At 39.9% G+C, this 20,064-nt stretch overlaps 1 protein-coding gene across 1 annotated transcript; it reads left to right on the top strand.

The window, feature by feature from the left end:
* Nucleotides 1-171: 171 nt before the first annotated feature.
* On the top strand, nucleotides 172-19,700 carry LOC134663539 (coiled-coil and C2 domain-containing protein 1-like). Its single transcript, XM_063519936.1, has 15 exons — nucleotides 172-364; nucleotides 1,655-1,865; nucleotides 2,752-2,947; nucleotides 3,359-3,550; nucleotides 3,838-3,986; nucleotides 4,889-5,107; nucleotides 6,516-6,613; nucleotides 7,633-7,798; nucleotides 9,090-9,260; nucleotides 10,913-11,051; nucleotides 12,215-12,442; nucleotides 13,586-13,763; nucleotides 14,770-14,921; nucleotides 17,269-17,398; nucleotides 19,060-19,700. Exons 1-15 carry the CDS (start codon nucleotides 311-313, stop codon nucleotides 19,177-19,179), a joined length of 2,403 nt encoding a protein of 800 aa, XP_063376006.1. The 5' UTR covers nucleotides 172-310; the 3' UTR covers nucleotides 19,180-19,700.
* The last annotated feature ends 364 nt before the right edge of the window (nucleotides 19,701-20,064 follow it).

Here is a 20,064-nt window from a genome sequence, read left to right as displayed (position 1 = left end):
AAGTGTATATGAAATAAATACAAACGTAATGACTAAAATAGATCTTATACAAATAACTAACCGAATTAATTAAGTTGTATAATGATTACAGAAATTTTATAAAAAGCAGAAAAAATTATATTATGTAATGTGAGCTTTTGAACAGTCCCTATAACTGTCAAACTGTCATTTGACAGAACAGCAGGATAACGTCACTGTTGTTTTTCGTTTCAAAAATCAAGAAAAATAAGTGACCGAAAGCACGCGAACAAAGGAAATACTTCACACAACCAATATTTTACCGTAAACACCACTTTAGGTGTGAACAAAAATGTTTCGAAAGCCACAGAAGCCTAGTTCCGGGAGGAAACCCAATTTGTCGCAAGTGAGTCATTAAAATTTGTTTGTCCTTCAGATTAACTGTTTTATACAAGACTATTAAGTCTAATAGCAACATAGGTTCATTGAGGGCTATAAGAACATCTCTATTTTTAGAATATTGTTATAAATCATCTGGTTCTGAGAGCTGGAGGGTTTGTGAACTCGTAACGCTATGCTTTTGCACAAAGTAATGGATCCTATTACAATGCCTGTATTGTGTGTCCACTTAAGTTAAGTTTCTTGACTTATCGAAAACGATAACAAAGGTCTCTGAGAGAAATGTCTCATTTATTTTGATTTTAAGCAGTTTCATTTCAGCAGAGTAACAAAACTTAGTCACATGTTCAACTTTGCTAGTTATTTACTTATTTAGCAATATTAGCATTGGTATACTGTATGCAATATTATTTGCGTTATTTGACACATTGTGACTGACGTATATAGAGATGTAACTAACCCAAATCGATTGTCACAGCAAGCGATTACGATTGGATGGCACGTAGACTGAGGTATCGAATTGTGACGTATCATGAATTTTTATTTGAGATTTAAATAAAGCTACAATTATATGGTTTTCCCGCAAGGTAAATGCATTTAATACACCGACCGAGTAGGTCGCACCCATCGTCAAAATCTAAACTAACTGGGCATCTATTTTAAAGTTTATTTATGTTATTTCTGTGTCAAATTTGTTGTCTGTTAGGTGACGATAAATATATCCATATTTACAGTTAATTATCCACCTTTTCCTTACTTTTATTAAAAGAAAAATGAAAAATTCATATCGATTTACTTGGACGACTACCGATTCATAACGATGGTGACCGGCCGACCCTAAAATTAAAAAAAAAAAGACGTAGAACGTAAACGTTTGCAGTGCAGTTGTTTTCCTTTGTGATTTCGATGTGCAAGACATTTTACGTAGTATTGCTGTTGTGAGCGACAGACGTCAAATACCGCAAATAATGTTGTATACACTATAGTTTGCTATGATTGACTAAAATTCAGTTTAAAAAATACAAGGGCGTTTTGCTAAAATAATTAATAAGTATTTGAAGATTTTGAAGAAATCTATTAATTCATTCTTAAGATTAGGCTACTCCTCCTAATTTAGTTTAGCACATGTTGTTACATGCATTTATTATCTAATTAACTTAGTCTTACTTATTTTTTTTATTTTGTACTTAATCTTACATGTTACAGACATCTATGTTAGGAATTAGGATTTTCTAAATAGGGCGAAAATACAAAATATTATTGCAATAAATTTTGAAAATCTTATTGAAATTTTCAGTTTGGACTACTAGACATAGACCCTATGGATGATGATGATGAACCAATGGATGGTTCTGACGATGACATGGACTTGGAGGCAGAGCTGGCAGCCATCAGTGGTGGAGGTGCGAGGCACCGGCCCCGGAAGCCGGCTCCTATGCCAGCAGCGGACTTGGATGCCATGATTGCTGCAAGTCTGAAGGACATACCGTCGGATGATGAGGGCTCTGGTTAGTAATTTAGGGGTCATGCATTAATTACGTCAAGGTGTAGGGTTGGAGCCGGTATAGTTACAAGCTTTTATTTAGTTTCACCTGACCGTTGTCTGTCTGTAATCAAATCTTGCAAGTTAAATTTCATCCACTTCCTGGTTTCCGATTGAGCTGAAATTTTGCATACATACGTAAGTCGGGTGACAATGCAATATTATGGTGTCATCAAGCTGATCTGATGATGGAGACCGGAGGTGGCCATAGGAACTCTGTGATAAAACAAAGAAACCTAATTGTGTTTGGGGTTTTTAGAATTGTCCCGATGAGTATTAGTTGCCTGTGGAAAAAAAAGTACAATCGGCGATAAAAGCTTGTACCAAAATTGAAATTTGCCAAAAACTTATTTATTTGACGTTCATAAGCGCATTGTAATATGCCTACCTGAATAAACAATTTTTATCTTTTTTATCAATTACGTCACACATTTAGGGAAAGGGAGGGGGGGTCAAAAAATGTGACATGTTGTGACAAGGGGGAGGGAGGAGTCACAAACTTTGTAAAGTCACTTTAACTGACTACTTTATAGTCTTGTTTCTGCAAAAAAATCATTGATCCTAACACTATTCGAACCCTGTAAATAGAAACAAAATGATATGTACCTACCTATATACAATTTCATGCAATGTATGCAGTATTAACAAATTTTAATTTTATTTTTGAATACGTTGTATTTTTATTTGACATGTAAATGAGATGTCCATTTATCAATAAATCATCTGAAATCTGAAACTACAACATCTGTAAAAGATGGTTTTAATTTTTTATTCGCTGTTAACAGGTTTTGCAATGTATTCCTAATTGGCTTTGGGTTATAAATTTCTAACATTGTTTTTGTCTGCTACAGGTGATGATGATGACCCAGAGCTTCTCAGTGAGCTTCAAGACCTGGGCTTAGACGAGGCACCTGCGCCTCAAGCACCGCTGCCTCGTGTCGCCAGCGCAGATAGCAGCACCATAAGTCTGCTGCAGGATCGTATCAGTAACTATACTGTTGCTGAGAAAAACGCGAAGACTGCTGGAGAGAGCAGCCGCGCTCGGAGGTAATGTAGCACTGTTGGGGACTTAGATTACAGCAAAGAGAATTTGAAATAGAGAGTCACTGTCATGGTAAATTATGTAGCTACAGTACAGTACAGTCCAGTGAAAGAATAAGGATCAAAGTCAAATGGCATTCTAACAGTGTTAATCTTCTGTCGAAAGAGGGCAGTAAATTTACAGTGGCTACATAATTTACTCCATAATTACTGCATACTTACTTACTTACTTACTGCATATTTACTGCATAATTTACTTTATTTAATCCGCCTCTATACACTCTATTCTCTTTGATTACATTACAGTATTATAAGTCTTAGCCTGATTTAAGCTTAGGTCTATAAGATGAGCCGGCGCCACCTGTCCGGCCGCCTCTCGTGGTCAGACATAATATTTCTAAACACTCGTAATTACAGATTCGGCCGAGGCCTAAAAACCCTAAACGACCTCCTGAAGCAAGCGAAATCCGGCGCCACAATAGCCAACGACGACATCCCGCCGCCCGTGGCCGTGGGCAAACCAGCCCCGGCGGCCCCGGCGGCTCCGGAGCCGGCAGCGGAGCCCCGCGCGCCCGCCAGGCCTGCCCCGGCTATACCTGAGAGTCCAAGGTGATTGTTATAAATCCGGTAATAATGACCTTGATTCGTATTGTTTTTAGTGTGCGAAATTAACGCTAGATGGCGCTGGTCCGTGTAATCAAAATCGTGAAGCGCGCTATTAAGTTTTTAGCGCTATTAAGCGGTGATAAATCGTTGACTGTATCTTTTTATATGGTTGGACTACGCAAAATAATGGAATTTTGTATGTAACATTTTTACGCGTAAATATGCACTTTTTTAACCAGCAAACTCAAGTTTTCCGTAATTTTTTGAGAAAAGCGCATATGTCCCCTTAGTTCCCCCCCGCCGTCCGCCCCGCCGCCGCCGCTGCCGGCGGAGGAGGCTCCGACGCCGCCGCCGCGCGCCGCCAGCCTGCGGAGCCCTACTGAGCCTGCGCCGCCAGCCTTGGACCCGGCTAAACAGGAGGGCCTACAGACTATTCTTAGTAAGTCACTATTGAAGGTTACTTATTATGACGGTCCTTAGTCCTTATTAACACGTTCGCTGCGGCAAATAGTGTAAATTGTAATTAATTAAATAATTAATAATTAATCATACTTTGCAAGGGGTCTTTTGACCCCCTCGAGAAAGTATTAAGATCTCCTATCCTTATTAATTAGTAAAATATATTAACGTCCATTTTCAATAAGAAATAAATATATCCTAATCTGAATTCCATGTCGAAAAAAAACAATACCGTTATACTCTTACTTATAATTTAAATTTAGACTTATTATTGATATTCCAAGAAAAAAATCTAATATTCATTTTGTTTCAACACTTACTAATAAACTAATTTACCACAATCAAATCCTAGCAGATTAAATTTCAAATTCATTCAAAACTAACTTACACTTTCACTAAATCACTCATTCCTTCAAAAATTACTTAAATAAAACCTCTATGATCAAATCCTACACTTACGATATCCAATACCACACAATCACGAAATTCACCTCAGGAACACCTCAATTTCTCCTCCCACGTAAGAGTAACCTCAATTTCTCCTCCCACATAAGAGTAACCTCAATTTCTCCTCCCACGTAAGAGTAACCTCAATCTAATCCTCAATTTCTCCTCCCACATGAGTAACCTCAATTTCTCCTCCCACGTAAGAGTAACCTCAATCAAATCCTCAATTTCTCCTCCCACATAAGAGTAACCTCAATCTAATCCTCAATTTCTCCTCCCACATAAGAGTAACCTCAATTTCCCCTCCCACATAAGAGTAACCTCAATTTCTCCTCCCACATAAGAGTAACCTCAATCTGATCCTCAAATTTTCTCCCACGTATCACTTCCCCAACAATCACCTACCTACTTACTAAACCAACTAATTCCCAACAGGACGCAAGGAGGAATTCAGGGCCGCAGCCCTGGCCGCCAAACACATAGACAAGCAACTCGCGTTAGAATATCTCAAGGTCGTCAAACAGTTCGACATGGTGGCCGAGGCGTGGAAATCTGGACAGGAGATGAATCTGAACGAGTTGCCCACTCCTGAAGCTATAGCTGCGGGGTTCAAGGCCCAACAGAAGGGCGAAGACCAGACACAAGGGGCTACAGGTATATTATTATAACTTACCATAAAACTGCCTTCTTACCTTACCCTTGTCTCCTCTTTACATTAGCCGACAGAACCTTAGGTTCTTACATCTTAGGTAACTCCTAAGTCTAATCTTAATTTACCATGTCAGATACTAAAGGCAGTGTCTTGGGGGTATATATGTCGGCGGCCGATCGTAAGATTAGGCATATCATGAAATTCCTATAGTTCGTTTTTTTAGCATTAGAAAGAACTTGCAAGAAGGTAAGCGATCTTGACATGTCTTTTAATTAAAAAACGCTTTTTAAAATTCATAAACTATTACTTATGAAAGCAGAAGAATATAAGTGATCGTGTTAGATTCATAATTGTTACATATTTGGCGTAACTTATTTTTAAAATGTGTTTTTCAATTAAAAGACACATCAAGATTGTTTACCTAATTTCTAATGCTAAAAAAAACGAACTATAGGCATATCGTGAAATTCCTAGGCATATCGTGAAAAGAGAAAATCTTTGCCTTGTTCCCTGAGTCGACGGGGGCTCCTGTTTCTGGGCAGTTTGCCCTTCGGGCATCTGAAGCAAACCTAACGAACCTATCCTAATATCCTACCTAAATATTGGTTTAATGTGACTATCGTCAAAACATTACACAGGAACATTACGATCTGCCTGATCTTACGGTCGGCCGCCGACATATACATCATCATCATCATTATCTCAGCCATAAGACGTCCACTGCTGAACATAGGCCTCCCCCTTTTTTGGGGGTGAATGCCATAATCGCCACGCTTGGCAGGCGGGTTGGCGATCGCAGTCGAGTACACCGAATTTGAGGGACGCTGCTGCCCGTCCACCGGTGGTCTTGGACGTGGTTTAAGGACATACCCGGGTCCTGGACGTATAGTTTAAGGACATACCCGGGTCCGACATATACATTCGGGTTAAAACATGTCGATAGCGCGATGTAGAACGTTCCAAATTCAAACTCGCCGAAGCTCAAGGTTGTGGAAACAGTTCGACATTGTGGCTGACGCGTGGAAATCTAGGCAATAGATGGGTCTGATAGAGTTGCCTTGCCTACAAACCTTTAGTTACTTTAAAACCCAGAAAAAGAACGTACAGTCGACGTCAAAGATATGTATACACTTTTGCACCTTACTCCTTTGTAATAAGGCGAAAAATGTAAACATATCTTTGACGTCGACTGTACCTATTAAATTTTAAACCCACAGTAGACCTTAGACTGTGACAGTTCCTTTAAAGAGTTTAAAAGAACTACTGAATAGTAACTATCTTAGTTAGATAGTGCAGTTACTCTCGGTGCTATATATTCACGTGTTAAAAAATATCGATAGCGCGATGTAGAACGTTCCAAATTCAAAACACATGATCAAGCTCTAAACGAAACGTATTTGTTTTTTTTAGAAGCACCACCTGAAGCACCAGCGCCAGAGGAGGCGCCCGCGCTCATCACAGCGACCACAATGGCGGAGGCTCTTAAACAGAGGCTAGCCGGATTCCAGGTATGTATCTCATACATATTTACAGTTGTAGCAGGCGTGGCTCACTCCACGATTTCTTCGCTTTGCTACAGGTAGCTAAAAGTACATCCGTTCGACCCCAATTATGGGGTTTGCCATAAGCCGCGCGTGGCGCTGTCGCCACCTAGCGGCCATATCTGTGCTGATCGTGACAGACACGTTTTGTTAGAGAGAGAGTCTTCTGTACCTAGTACTATTATTTATTCTGTGGTTGTAGTGATAATTATTGTCCATCGTTTTTAGACAACGTGTCTTGCTATTTCAGTCAATCTCATTACAAAATAAAACTGTGCTTTCGAAAATCAAGAAAAAAATTGCTCGTAAAGATGGCGCCATGCCTTTGGCCTATACTCGTGTAGATGGCTCCACCGTTTGTAATTTAACAATTTTAACAAATATCTGTGAAAGAACAAGGATCAAAGTCAAATGGCGTTCTAAAAGTTTTAATGCTGTGTCGAAAGCTGGCAGTAAATTTACAGTGACTACAAAATTTACAACAATACGCCTCTATACTAAATTCTCTTTGCCTAAGGGCTTGTGCACAAATCACGCGAGGTTCGATGGGGGGAGGGGGGGTCACGAAAAAATCACGATAGATCACGTTGCCCTCTTAAAAAAAGGGGGGGGGGGGGTATAAGGAAACCTCATATGTATTTTTCTACAGTGAACGAAACTAAGAAATAAAAACCTACCACACGAGTAGATACTTTTTCTCGGTTTCGTTAAACATAAATATTCACTCTACACTTCAAAATAGCGAGTCTATTTAACGAAACTAGAAAAATAAACAAGATTTTCTATATAATACTATTTATCTTAAAATTAGGTCGAATGAAAAAATTTCAAAAAAATACCCGTGTGGTTGTGTGGGGGGAGGGGGGTAGACAAAAAGCTCACCAAATATCACCAAGGGGGAGGGGCGGGTCAAAAAGTAGCCGAAAACACCTCGCGTGATTTGTGCACAACCCCTAAATTCAAGAGTAAACATTTGGAAATTTCAGGAGCAAGAAGCGAAAGCTAAGGAGCAGGGTAATTCTTCAAAAGCGCGTCGCATGGGTCGTATAGTCAAGCAATACCAAGAAGCCATTAAACTGCATGCGGCTGGCAAGCCGGTGCCAGTAGACGAACTGCCGCCTATCGCTGGCTACGGACCTATACCTACTGATAGTGTGAGTTTTTAAACCTATAGGATATGGAAGCAATATGTGACGTCCCAGGGGTAAAGGTACCTTATGGCGGTTGGCGCTTACGCTATTATTAACTCCGCTCCAATATAATTGCGGTGCTGTGCGACGTAAGCGCCAGCCGCCATAAGGTACCTTTTTCCGTTGAACGTCACATATAAAGAAGTCATTAGGGCTTGTTTAGACGATGCGAGAACTCGCATGCGAGTTTCATTACATTGCGGGTTTTGGTTGATCGGTTGAATTTGACGTAACCAACAGTCCGCAATGTAACTAAAGTCGTATGCGAGTTCACGCGTCGTCTAAACCAGCTCTAAAACTACATGCGGCAGGCAAGCCAGTACCCGTAGACGAACCTATCGCTGGCTACGGACCTATACCTACTGATAGTGTAAGTATATGGATGACTTTTTTTGTCATTCGTTGCGTTTTTATGGGTCACTTTTTAAATCATGGTTTTATGGCATTATACTGAGCAACTTTTACTATAGGACCAACCCCGAAATTGCGAAAACTAATTTTACCCTCTTATAGAAAATGGACCGGCCAAAATGTATGAAACGGCCAAATTTTTTTCGCGATTTCGGGGTCGGTCTCATAGTAAAAGTTGCTCAGTATAATGCTAAAATCTCCCTGGCAACGGGAATGTACTTATTTTTGGCCACCCTGTATAAGCATTGAAATGATTGGAGTCGAGCTGTAACGTCAACTGTAGACCAAGATCCGCACAATAGTACATTATTGTCGAGGCTCGGAAGTAGCTACTTGCAGGCTGAGGATTCGTTTTAAACGGACGACCTTGGGAGTCCGTTTAATTGAATCCGAAGCCAGCAAGTAGCCTTCCAGCCGAGTCATATATAGTGCTTTTCTCAAAAATGGTGCAAGAAATATAAATATCATAGAAATATTTTACAAAAGCAACATTTTTACGTATATATTTTCACAGAAAAAAGCCCTTGCCGCCTTTTTATTTTTTTAATAAAAAAATAGAAGTGTATTTTTCTGCCGAAAATACGCCAACCTATTTGAGACAGGTAAATAGTTGCAGTACTAAGTCATCTGTTTGGCTGTTTATTGGGCCTGTGCCTTCATTTGATATGGCTACTTCAACTTTTAAAAAGTTTGGAACTCGACAAATAATGGAATTTGTATGCAACATTGCAGTCCCAAAATCGAGACTGCCTGACCATAAACTACGCGCTTCGTGACCTATTTTTTAGACGGCAAAGTCGACTTTGCCGTCCATTTTTGAGAAAAATCGTTTTATGTTTCAGTCACACCCCGCTCCCTCCCCCGCCCCCCTCCCCCCGCCCCCTCCCCCGCGCCCCCCGCAGCCCCCGCGCCGGCGGCGGCGCGGCAAGCCTCGCGCTACGACAAGCAACTAGCGCTCCTACTGCACCGGCAAAAGGAGTTTAGAAACGCCGCGATCGAGGCTAAGAAGGCTGGTGAGTACCTTAGGGTGTTATTCTACTTGTCCAATGTGCATTGCGTCTCACTCTCTCACTAAACAAAATGTGAGACTCGAATACACATTCGAGCAAGATAATGGACAAATGAAATACCGACCTTAAGTAGAATGATGTTGAAGGTTTTTCTTAGATCAAAGATTCGCGTTGAAAGTTCAAAAAGTACAATCGAATCTCACTCTTCCTCGTTGAATATTCGTCAAGGAGTTCCTTTGGCTACATCCTGACTGCATCATTAGGTCCGCTCCACATTATCATTTAGCTTATTATTGCGTTGTCATCAAAATTACGGAACGCCAAATTTCAAACCATCCAGACACCGGGAAATGATTAAAATTTAAACTGTATAAAATTTGAATTATATATAGAAAAGAAATATACAAAATGAAACTAAGAAAGATGTGTAAAAGTGTGAACAGTAGCAAAGATAATATTTTTTCTACTATGGCTACTTTCATATTATAATAACTTACGGCCTTAAAGCCGAGCCACACCGGCTTGCGTGTGCGTGACGTGCACGTGTGCGTGCGCTAAAATGTTGGAGCCGCACACACACACGTCACGCAAGCGGTGTGCCATCTCTCATAAGGATCTGTATACTACAACGCCGCACGCGCACGTGCACGTCACGCACACACGGGTCTCTATTGTTTCCCAAATAGTTTTAAGTCATAATGTATTGTTTGTCCGAATTTTCGTTGGTCATAATTGGTTTTTCTCAGAAACGCGTAACTTTTCAGGATTACCACAAAACAAACCTAACCTAACCTAACCTATCTATAGAATAACCTTAGGAAAATCCTGAAAAGTTAACGGTTTCAGTTTTATGACTATTACGATAATATGACAAACAATACATTATGACTTAAAACTTTATGGGAAACAAAGGGACCCCCACGCACACGCAGACGGTGTGCACAGGCCTTTAAGCGACTCCACTCCAGTCTTTATTTAGCATAATAAACATTACTTTACTAAATAAAACTATGAAACATAATTACACGCGCATTAGTCATATCCTCCTAAGGCACAGCCATACAAATGTAAACCCCAAAATTTGCCAATGAAATTAAAACCTAAAATGCAGGAAATAGGGTTGATTTTTATTTTTTTGGATTGAATATTTAACGAAACAAATAAAATACAACTCTGTTCCAATTGAATATGGTTTAAATTTCATCGAACTGAAGAAATACTATATGTAGAACCTAGGGCCTTAGGAGGATATTTTTATAGACGTTATTTCATTTTAGTATTTTTTTTAGCCTATTGTAGTGTCCCACTGCTGGGCAAAGGCCTCTCCCCCTGATTTCCACAACTCCCGCTGTAGTGCCTTCTCCGGCCAGCCACTGATGAAGGCGTCTAAGTCGTCCCGCCATCTCCGTCTGGGCCTGCGATATGGCCTGCCACGTCCGCGCTTCTTTTGCGGCATCCAATTAGCCCACCTATCCGGATGCATGCGGCAGACGTGACCCGCCCAGTCCCACTTCAGCCTGGCGGTCTTCTCCCCCACGTCAGCTATGCGAGTTTTGGAGCGCAATGTGGTGTTTCGGGTGCGATCCGTCCTTGTGACACCTAGAATACTGCGCTCCATTGCTCCATTTAGTAATTTAACTATTTAAATTTTACAGGCAACATTGAACAAGCGAAAGAATACTTACGGGCGTCTAAAGGCTTCGACGCAGTGATAGACGCGGCGAAAGGCGGACTTGCCGTCGATTTGAAATCTCTCCCGCTGCCTCCCACGGCCAAGAAACAGCTCGAACATACGTGAGTAACCAATCATAGCACTTATATCAATGTGTGTGTAGGATCAGTCTAAAGCTCGGTTTTCCTAGGATAGCGGTGACGTCATATAGCGGCCGTCTTCATACTAAATAATACGGCTATGTATGGATGTCGTAGTATTTGTATGGAGACGGCCGCTATATGATGGCACCGCTATCTTAGGAAACCAGAGCATAAGCGTGGTAGGTATGTCATCTATCCAATATATGTACCTATTGGTCCAATGTGTATTTACGTCTGACATTTTGCTTGATGAGAAAGTGAGACGCAATAACATTGGACAAAGAAATTGGACAAATGGAATACCACCCTAAGCTAACTCTGTTAAACTAAATTTGATATCTTGCAATTTCAATGACGTATACATAAATAAAAATATCTTTTTAATAACAATACTTCCGTAACACACAAACATATGTGTCACTCACGAATTTGTTACTTTTTGTCCCGAAACCCGTTTAAATAAATTTAAAATTAACATTTTCAGAAAATCGACCAATTGAAAAATGAAATTTCGCTTACATTATAAAATACACGATATTTTCACGGGTATAGTCCGACAAGAAACTGTAGAAAATTATTGAGAGCGCCATTTCCTACGCAATTGTAACTATTTTGACGTAAAATGCTTAAACATGGCAACAAAGGGTATGGAAATATTTCAGTTTTATTTAATTTGTATTCTTATGTTATGTCGCACTATAGGTAGTAAATTTTTTTGGTCAAAAGTCTAATATAATAAGGGGTTATTTAATGAGAAACACATATCAGAAAATACAATACAAAAAAAAAACCTTGTACTATAGACTGTATCTTTAGGTATTTAAATAAAAGTAAACAAAATATACCTTCAAATGGCTCTTTAAGCCAGTAGAGGGTAGATGAAAACATTACATGATCAAATAATGTAGGTTAAAGTCAGGTCGTACAGTGACAGATCCAGGTGGTTTTGTATTTGGTTGGTTAACCAATAAATGTTATAACTACCCGAAAATGTACAAATTATTTGTTTACTTTTATTTAAATACCTAAAGATACAGAGTATAAATAACGACTAAAATGCACGACGGTTGATATTAGGCTGTAGCCAGTTTTATACACTTTGGCGTTGAAAGGGTTTAAATAAGTGATGAATATATCCCCAGTTTCGACGTAGTAACAGCCGAGGACTGCACACCACCCGACGAGCCCATCACCGGCTCAGACGACGATATCCTAACCAGGCTACACCAGCAGCTGACCAGCCAGTTAAAGCTTTGCCAGGCCAACCGCGACCACAATAGGGCCATGGGGAATATTGCCGAGATGAACAGGTTCGAGAATCTTGCTGTTAGAGTGAAGCAGGACTTGGATGTAGTTGTTGTTGCTAAAAGGTAAGAGAAAATTGAATTTATTTTTAGAAGTAGGGCAAATGTTTTAATCTCTAGAACAGTCCTGAGATCCAGGCTACACCAACAGCTAACCAGCCATTTGAAGCTGTGCCAGGCCAACCGCGACCACAACAGGGCCATGGGGAATATTGCCGAGATGAATAGGTTCGAGAATCTTGCTGTGAGAGTGAAACAGGATTTGGATGTCGTTGTTGTTGCTAAAAGGTAAGGGAAAATCGACTTTTATCTCTTTGTTATACAAGAGCCAGGACAAATAACGATATCTCGAGAACAGTCCTGAGACGTTCTTATGCGACTGCATAGCTAATTAGTGACTACACTAGCAGCTAACCAGCCAGTTGAAGCTGTGCCAGGCTAACCGCGACCATAACAGGGCCATGGGGAATATTGCCGAGATGAACAGGTTCGAGAATCTTGCTGTTAGAGTGAAACAGGACTTGGATGTCGTTGTTGTTGCTAAAAGGTAAGGGAAAATCGACTTTATCTCTTTGCTATACAAGAGCCAGGACAAAGAACGATATCTCGAGAACAGTCCTGAAAAGTTCTCATGCGACTACATAGCTAACTAGTAACCCGACGACCAAACAAACTACAAAAAGTATTATTATTTATTATTATTCAGAGCCCACTGTGTCCCACTGCTGGGCAAAGGCCTCCCCCTTCTTCCTCCACTCGTCTCAGGTGCCTCAGTCTCTCGGCGGGCCACGGCGGCATGAAACGTTTTTACAAGCTTTTATTTAGTTTCACCTGACCGTTGTATGTCTGTCTGTCTGTCTGGCTGTGTGTAATCAAATCTTGCAAGTTAAATTTGATCCACTTCCCAGTTTTCGATTGAGCTGAAATTTTGCATACATACGTAAGTCGGGTGACAATGCAATATTATAATGTCATCGAGCTGATCTGATGATGGAGACCGGAGGTGGCCGTAGGAACTCTGTGATAAAACAACGAAACCTAATTGTGTTTGGGGTTTTTAGAATTGTCTCGATGAGTATTAGTTCCCTGTGGAAAAAAAAATACAGTCGGCGATAGAAGCTTGTACCAAAAATGAAATTTTTGCCAAGAACTTCTTGTTAATTTATTTTGTTGTAATAGTAGAAATAATTTATGTTTATTATTTTCCAGTTTAAACCAAAACCCCCCTAAATTCCACTACGAGTCGCGACAGTTCGCCGTGGTGCAATGCAATACGGACCTTAACGAGAACGACTTAGAGCTCACGATCGTCCGCGGGATCGCGTACAACGTGCCCAACCCTAAGGAAGTCGACACATATGTCAAATTCGAGTTTCCCTACCCCCAGGTAAGTTGATAGGTTAAATATTAAATATTTTTCCATTTTTATCGTGGGATGTACCACATTACAATCTATAAATTGATTAAACGCCGAGCCACACCGGCTTGCGTGTGCGTTGCGTCCGCGTGTTCGTGCGCTAAAATGTTGGAGCCGCACACGCACACGTCACGTAAGCGGTGTGCCCTCGCATAAGGATCTGTATACTACAACGCCGCACGCACACGTGCACGTCACGCACAAGCAGCCGGTGTGCACAGGCCTTAAATTGTATGTACAGATGTCAATCACAATGTGTGTGTGTGTGTGTGTACAGATGTGGGTTCGAGTCCCACGTTGACCAGAGTCATCATTCATTTTCATCATCATTTGTTGATCATTGTTGATTTTTTCATTGTTATTGTAAATACAATTCATAAGTTGATAGGTTTTTTTATTATACAGGGTGAATGTTTTAAACGGGGAGTGAGGGTAGCTGTTCCGTGCTTTCCCAACTTTTTAATTACCAACTATTGTGGTAGCTCTTTTCGTGCCTATGGTCGTGTTGCATAACTACAACTAATATTACAAGCGGAACTCCTTTTCTAATAAGTCAAATTAGAAAAGGAGTTCCGGTTGTAATATTAGTTGTAGTTTATTATGCAACAGCAACACGGCCTATGTCGATAATTTTAAGAGACATATGTACTGTAAAACGTACGATACACGTGCCAATAGGTAATTCGCAACTCGGGTCGATTTAAAATACTTCCTTCGGTCTTGTTTCAATTTATCGCCACTCGTTGCGAATTTTCTACTTTTCGCACTTGTATCGTGATTTACCTACTATCACCAAGTCTAAGGGTTGTATTCCATCTGTTCAATTTCTTTGCCAATGTGTATTGCGTCTCACATTTTCTTTAATGAGAGAGTGAGACGCAACGACATTAGACAAAGAAATTGGACAGGTGGAATACTACCCTAACCTTGCGTCATAAAATACTTATTAGTTGGCTACTATTTCCATACGTTCCAGGACGCGCCAATAATAGACAGGACGTCACAAGTAAAAGACACCAACAACCCGGAGTACGGAGCGGTGTTCCCCCTCGCCATACACCGGGCGGCCCGGCCCTGTCTCCGGGTCTTCAAGAGGCATGGCATCAAGTTCGAGGTCTACTCCAAGGGGTGAGTCTATAATAAAGACATCAACAACCCGGAGTACGGAGCCGTATTCCCTCTCGCCATACACCGGGCGGCCCGGCCCTGTCTCCGGGTCTTCAAGAGGCATGGCATCAAGTTCGAGGTCTACTCCAAGGGGTGAGTCTATAATAAAGACACCAACAACCCGGAGTACGGAGCGGTGTTCCCCCTCGCCATACACCGGGCGGCCCGGCCCTGTCTCCGGGTCTTCAAGAGGCATGGCATCAAGTTCGAGGTCTACTCCAAGGGGTGAGGCTATAATAAATACACGAGGCAACTCGACTGAGGGCCAAAACACAATTACAGATGCAGTCCATAATTATTTTCCACAAATGTATTTAAATGTATCACGAACTCCATTTGCAATATCCCTTAAACACAACTCAATCGAGATTTGATATTGCCGAAATGTTGTCATGTAGCTTGCTTAAAGCACCTTGGCTTTTTTCGAAGAGAAAGACTTAAGATTTCAACTATCTCATTTCTTGGTCCAATGTCTATTTGCATCTCAAATTTTGCTTAATTTGGCCGGTCGAAGTATTTAGCAGATGGCGCCTGCATAGCTTGCCCTGTCAATCCCTAGAATTGTGTCAAATTTTGGTGTTTTTAATGGAATTTTATGCCCTGGATGCCAGCCCTTTAAGCCTAATCTCATAGAAAAAGGGGCAAGCTATGATAACGTCATCTGTGCAAACCTTTGATTGCATAGATGACGCCATCATAGCTTGCCCCTTTTTCTATGAGATTGCTATTACCCCCATTACCATCATTAGTTATAAGATTTATTTTTGCGCCGCGCCTATTGCCTATGCCTACTTTCTTTTCACTTTTCGCACAGTTTGTACGTCACATAACACTGGTTATGGCACTGTACTAACACAATTCTTGACGCTTCGTTAAAGTTACAAATCTTACAAATTTTCAAGTATCATCTCTACGAGTATATATTCAATACTTAGAACTACTTTTCATGTTTCAATATCGTGGTAGTAAAATAATGTCGCAATAATAATGTGTAATATTACTTATCTGTAAGAATTATTGTACCGTTTGTGCCCAAATAAACATTAAAACATGTCTTTCTACTAGATGTCACTAGTAGGAGTGCTCAGTAATATTTATTGTCTGTATGTCTATCTGTTTTTTTTTACGGTTAAACCGCCACCCAGGGAATGAAATATTCATACGAAGTCGCGGTCAGAAGCTAGTAGGAATAGGGACATAAAAGTTTGCAAGCGTAATTTTTAATTTATTTTCTGGCTTTGAACACCGTTCCCATTTTGCCCGTGACTTTGAAACTTCTTAAGTCTACTACTAGATGTCGCTAGTCGCCACTAGTTTCCTTACAATTAAAATGAGTCAATTATATTACGTGTAAAGTTTTAGACGAATTCGTGCTTTAAATGTGCTGATGCGCTAATACAATTCCGTACATTGCGCGGTCACTTCATATAATTTTTTTTGTAATCTTGTCTGTAGTTTGCGGCTTCGAAACTTCTTAATTCTCCTACTAGATGTCGCTAGTGGTTGCATCAAGTCAGCTTACAATAAGATGATAATAAAAAATAAATCAATGGAATCGGACTTGTCTGACACAAACAAATAAGATTCGTGCTTTAAAATTGACAGCTAATGTAGATGGTGCTGTACGGCATTATTATTCGGTAACTTAGGTTTTCAAATGCTAAGGTTTCACAATTCAGTTACCAAAACATGGCGTCATATAGAGCCATCTTTTTAGCTGTCAAACTCGGAGGCACAATATATTTAGGTTCAAGCAATGAATGTGCCTGTATAGTGCGACATAAAATAGTAGAAATTAAATAAATGGAACTAAAAATAAAAAATGTTGCCATACTTAAAGTATTTGACGTCAAAAATATGACAGTTACGTCACAGAATAAATAATAGTACTAGGTACAGAAGACTCATTCTCTAACAAAACGCGTCGGTTACGATCAGCACAGAATAGCCGCTAGGTGGCGACAGCGCCACGCGCGGCTTATGGCTTTCCCCAAAATTGGGGTCGAACGGATGTACTTGTAGCTACCTGTTGCAAACCGACGAAATCGCGGAGTGAGCCACGCCTGCTTGAGCTTGTTACATCAAAACTTCTGAATTCTCCTACTAGATGTCGCTAGTGGTTACCTAAAATCCGCTTCATCCAACAAAATGACAAAAGATTTGTAAGACCGCCTTTGTTTGTTTTTAAATTTTGTTTTCTTTTGTGGTGCAATAAAGAATATTTATTATTATTATTAAAAGATTTGTAACTTATACGAAGCGCTCGGTCAGTGCTAAGTTTGGGCAGTTGGTAACGGGCGCGCCGCAGCTGCGTGGCGTGCGGCGCTCACTCCCTCGTGTGTTGCAGCGGCTGGTTCACCAGGGACTCCTTACTGGGCTCCTGCACGGTCAAGCTGGCGCCGCTGGAGACGCAAGTCACCATACATGAAGCGTTCCCGGTGAGTACTACTTGACCCCTTTCCACGTGTCGGATGTCGGGTCCGGATTTTAATCGGATGTCCTAGTGGCAAAGAATATTGGTGGCCGGCAAGTGTGAACGGGAGGCCGATTTTTGAATCTTGCGTGCTCGATTTCGTCACTTGAAAATCGGTGGAAAACAGCGAAATGCCAATTTTTGAAATACGAGCGATAGAAATTGGGAATCGGGTGGTATTGACCACTCGTTTTCAATTCTATTAGTAGAATTTAAATACCGGGTATTGGAGATATTATTGAACGAAATACACGAAATCTAGCGGTTGAAATTCAAAAATCGGCCCCCTGCTTCATGTTCAAAATATTCTGCCACTGGGACATCCGATTAAAATCCCGGTCCGACATCCGACAAGAGGGAACGGGCTCTTAAATTAACTGTTCGTGTTCGGATATGGGGAAGAAACTACTAAAAATTATCTAATTTTAATAATCTAACAACTTTATTTTTTGATTAAACAACCTTTTCACATATGCTCCGTCATTAATTGATTTAAAAAGTATAATTATTATGACACTTCCTGGGAAAATATCACATCATGGTTCGGTTGTACAATGTATGTATATACTCGTAATATACTTACGGTGAAACAAAAATAAAAATAATCGCATGTTTTATACCCTGCTCACTAGATGGCGCTAGTAGTATCGTATTTTTAAATACATTTTCATAATTATTGTTGCTGGATGTTAGATCGGAACTGAAAATTTAAACTGAGTTTTAGAGTAAAATTTATTAAAAATAATAAAGGGGTTATTTAAATTTATTATACAGCAATATCGAGGGCTAAGTTCGTGCGTTAGAAAAAGTATAGGTACTAGCAGCACCATCTAGTGAGCTGCGTACAACACATTAATATTTGGTACATAAATCAATTTTAATACTTTAAATATACTGCGTGTTTATCACCAGATAACATATTTATTTGGTAAATACATATAATAATAACTCCTTATTGCCGTCGCGACTGGAGAAATCGTAGTTTAGGGGACAATTAAAATGTGTTTATATGTGTCTGATATTTTATATTTCACTTTCATATCCATATATAATATCAGGAAGCTAGAAGTCATAAAATAAATAACTAGCACGGCGGTACCCGTAACAACATACATAAATAATATAATATAAGACGAATTACATATTGCGCTACTACTACTAGCGCCATCTATTAACTGTATATTCACTTATGGAATTTATATATTTAAAGTGCTTAGTTATGTATAACATAATAAAACTAGAGAACCTATTCTTATGCATACATTAGAAATAAGAAATACCTCTGGATAAAATTATTGTAAAGGCGGAACCGTGATGTAATTTTTGTGGTTTTAGATTTTTAATAAATGGGAGGGACTTTTTTTAAATAAACTACACTGTATAATTATATATTTAAAGATGTATTTTTCTTATAAACTTCGTTTGTTTCGAAGTCAAACTTACGTTTAAATAGTGATGAGTATTTTAACTAATTAAAAAATTACAAATAAGTACTAGTTAATTTTGTTTAGTATGTATCTAGTTCTACTTTTATTTAGATTGACCTCTATGGTAATGTATTCATTTAATTATAGTCTGTACTAACTTTTCTTTTGTCATATTTATAATTCTACCTTGTTTCCGTAGCTCATGGACGGCCGGCGGCCAGCAGGCGGCTCGCTAGAGATCAAACTGCGCGTGCGCACACCGCTACTGCAGCAGCAGATAGAAAGCACCACGCACCGCTGGCTCGTTATAGACAGCTAAGAAATTTGGGTAAATTTCTTAATAGTTAAGAGAATAACAAGTTTCACGGTAATTTTGAAGAGCTTAGCGCCCGCTTAGCGACTTCTACTGCTGACTGTACTTTATTGTTGTACTTTGAAATGTTTTGAAATGCCGAAGCGCTGGTAGCCTAGCGGTGAGAGCGTGCGACTTGCAATCAGGAGGTCGCGGGTTCAAACCCCGGCTCGTACCAATGAGTTTTTCGGAACTTATGTACGAAATATCATTTGATATTTACCAGTCGCTTTTCGGTGGAGGAAAACATCGTGAGGAAACCGGACTAATCCCAATAAGGCCTAGTTTACCCTCTGGGTTGGAAGGTCAGATGGCAATCGCTTTCGTAAAAACTAGTGCCTACGTCAAATCATGGGATTAGTTGTCAAGCGGACCCCAGGCTCTCGTGAGCCGTGGCGAAATGCCGGGATAATGCGAGGAAGAAGAAGAAGAAAGACTTTGAAATGTTTGGTTCGTGCTTATTTGGTGTTTTATTCAGGCCAGTGTGATTCGTTATATTTTATATTATTTTAGATATAATTATTTGTTAGATCTGTTTATCAATGCAAATGTAGCACGCTTAGTATATACCTACATCTGTCATTATAGTGACATTAATGACCCAACAAAAAAAAAAAAATATAGCCTTGAGTTATATATTTTAGTAACAAAAATCGCCGCTTCGTCAATTCAAAGAAAATGGCGCTTGTCTAAGGGTAGTATTCCACCTGTCCAATTTCTTTGCGCAATGTCATTGCGTCTCACTTTATCATTGAGAAAAATGTGAGACAAAATACACATTGGACAAAGAAATTGGACAGATGGCATATCACCCTAATGGGCTACTTTTTTAGTATCATACAGCCGCCATCA

This window comes from Cydia fagiglandana, chromosome 4, assembly GCF_963556715.1.
Source record: "Cydia fagiglandana chromosome 4, ilCydFagi1.1, whole genome shotgun sequence".
Classification (NCBI taxonomy): Eukaryota; Metazoa; Arthropoda; class Insecta; order Lepidoptera; family Tortricidae; genus Cydia; species Cydia fagiglandana.
This window is presented reverse-complemented; position numbering and strand designations above follow the sequence as displayed.

Coding starts and splice junctions, on each gene's coding strand:
- LOC134663539 (XM_063519936.1), top strand. CDS start 311: ATGTTTCGAAAGCCACAGAAGCCTAGTTCCGGGAGGAAACCCAATTTG. Junction 6,614..7,632: donor AGAGGCTAGCCGGATTCCAG/GTATGTATCTCA, acceptor TGGAAATTTCAG/GAGCAAGAAGCGAAAGCTAA. Junction 9,261..10,912: donor GATCGAGGCTAAGAAGGCTG/GTGAGTACCTTA, acceptor TAAATTTTACAG/GCAACATTGAACAAGCGAAA.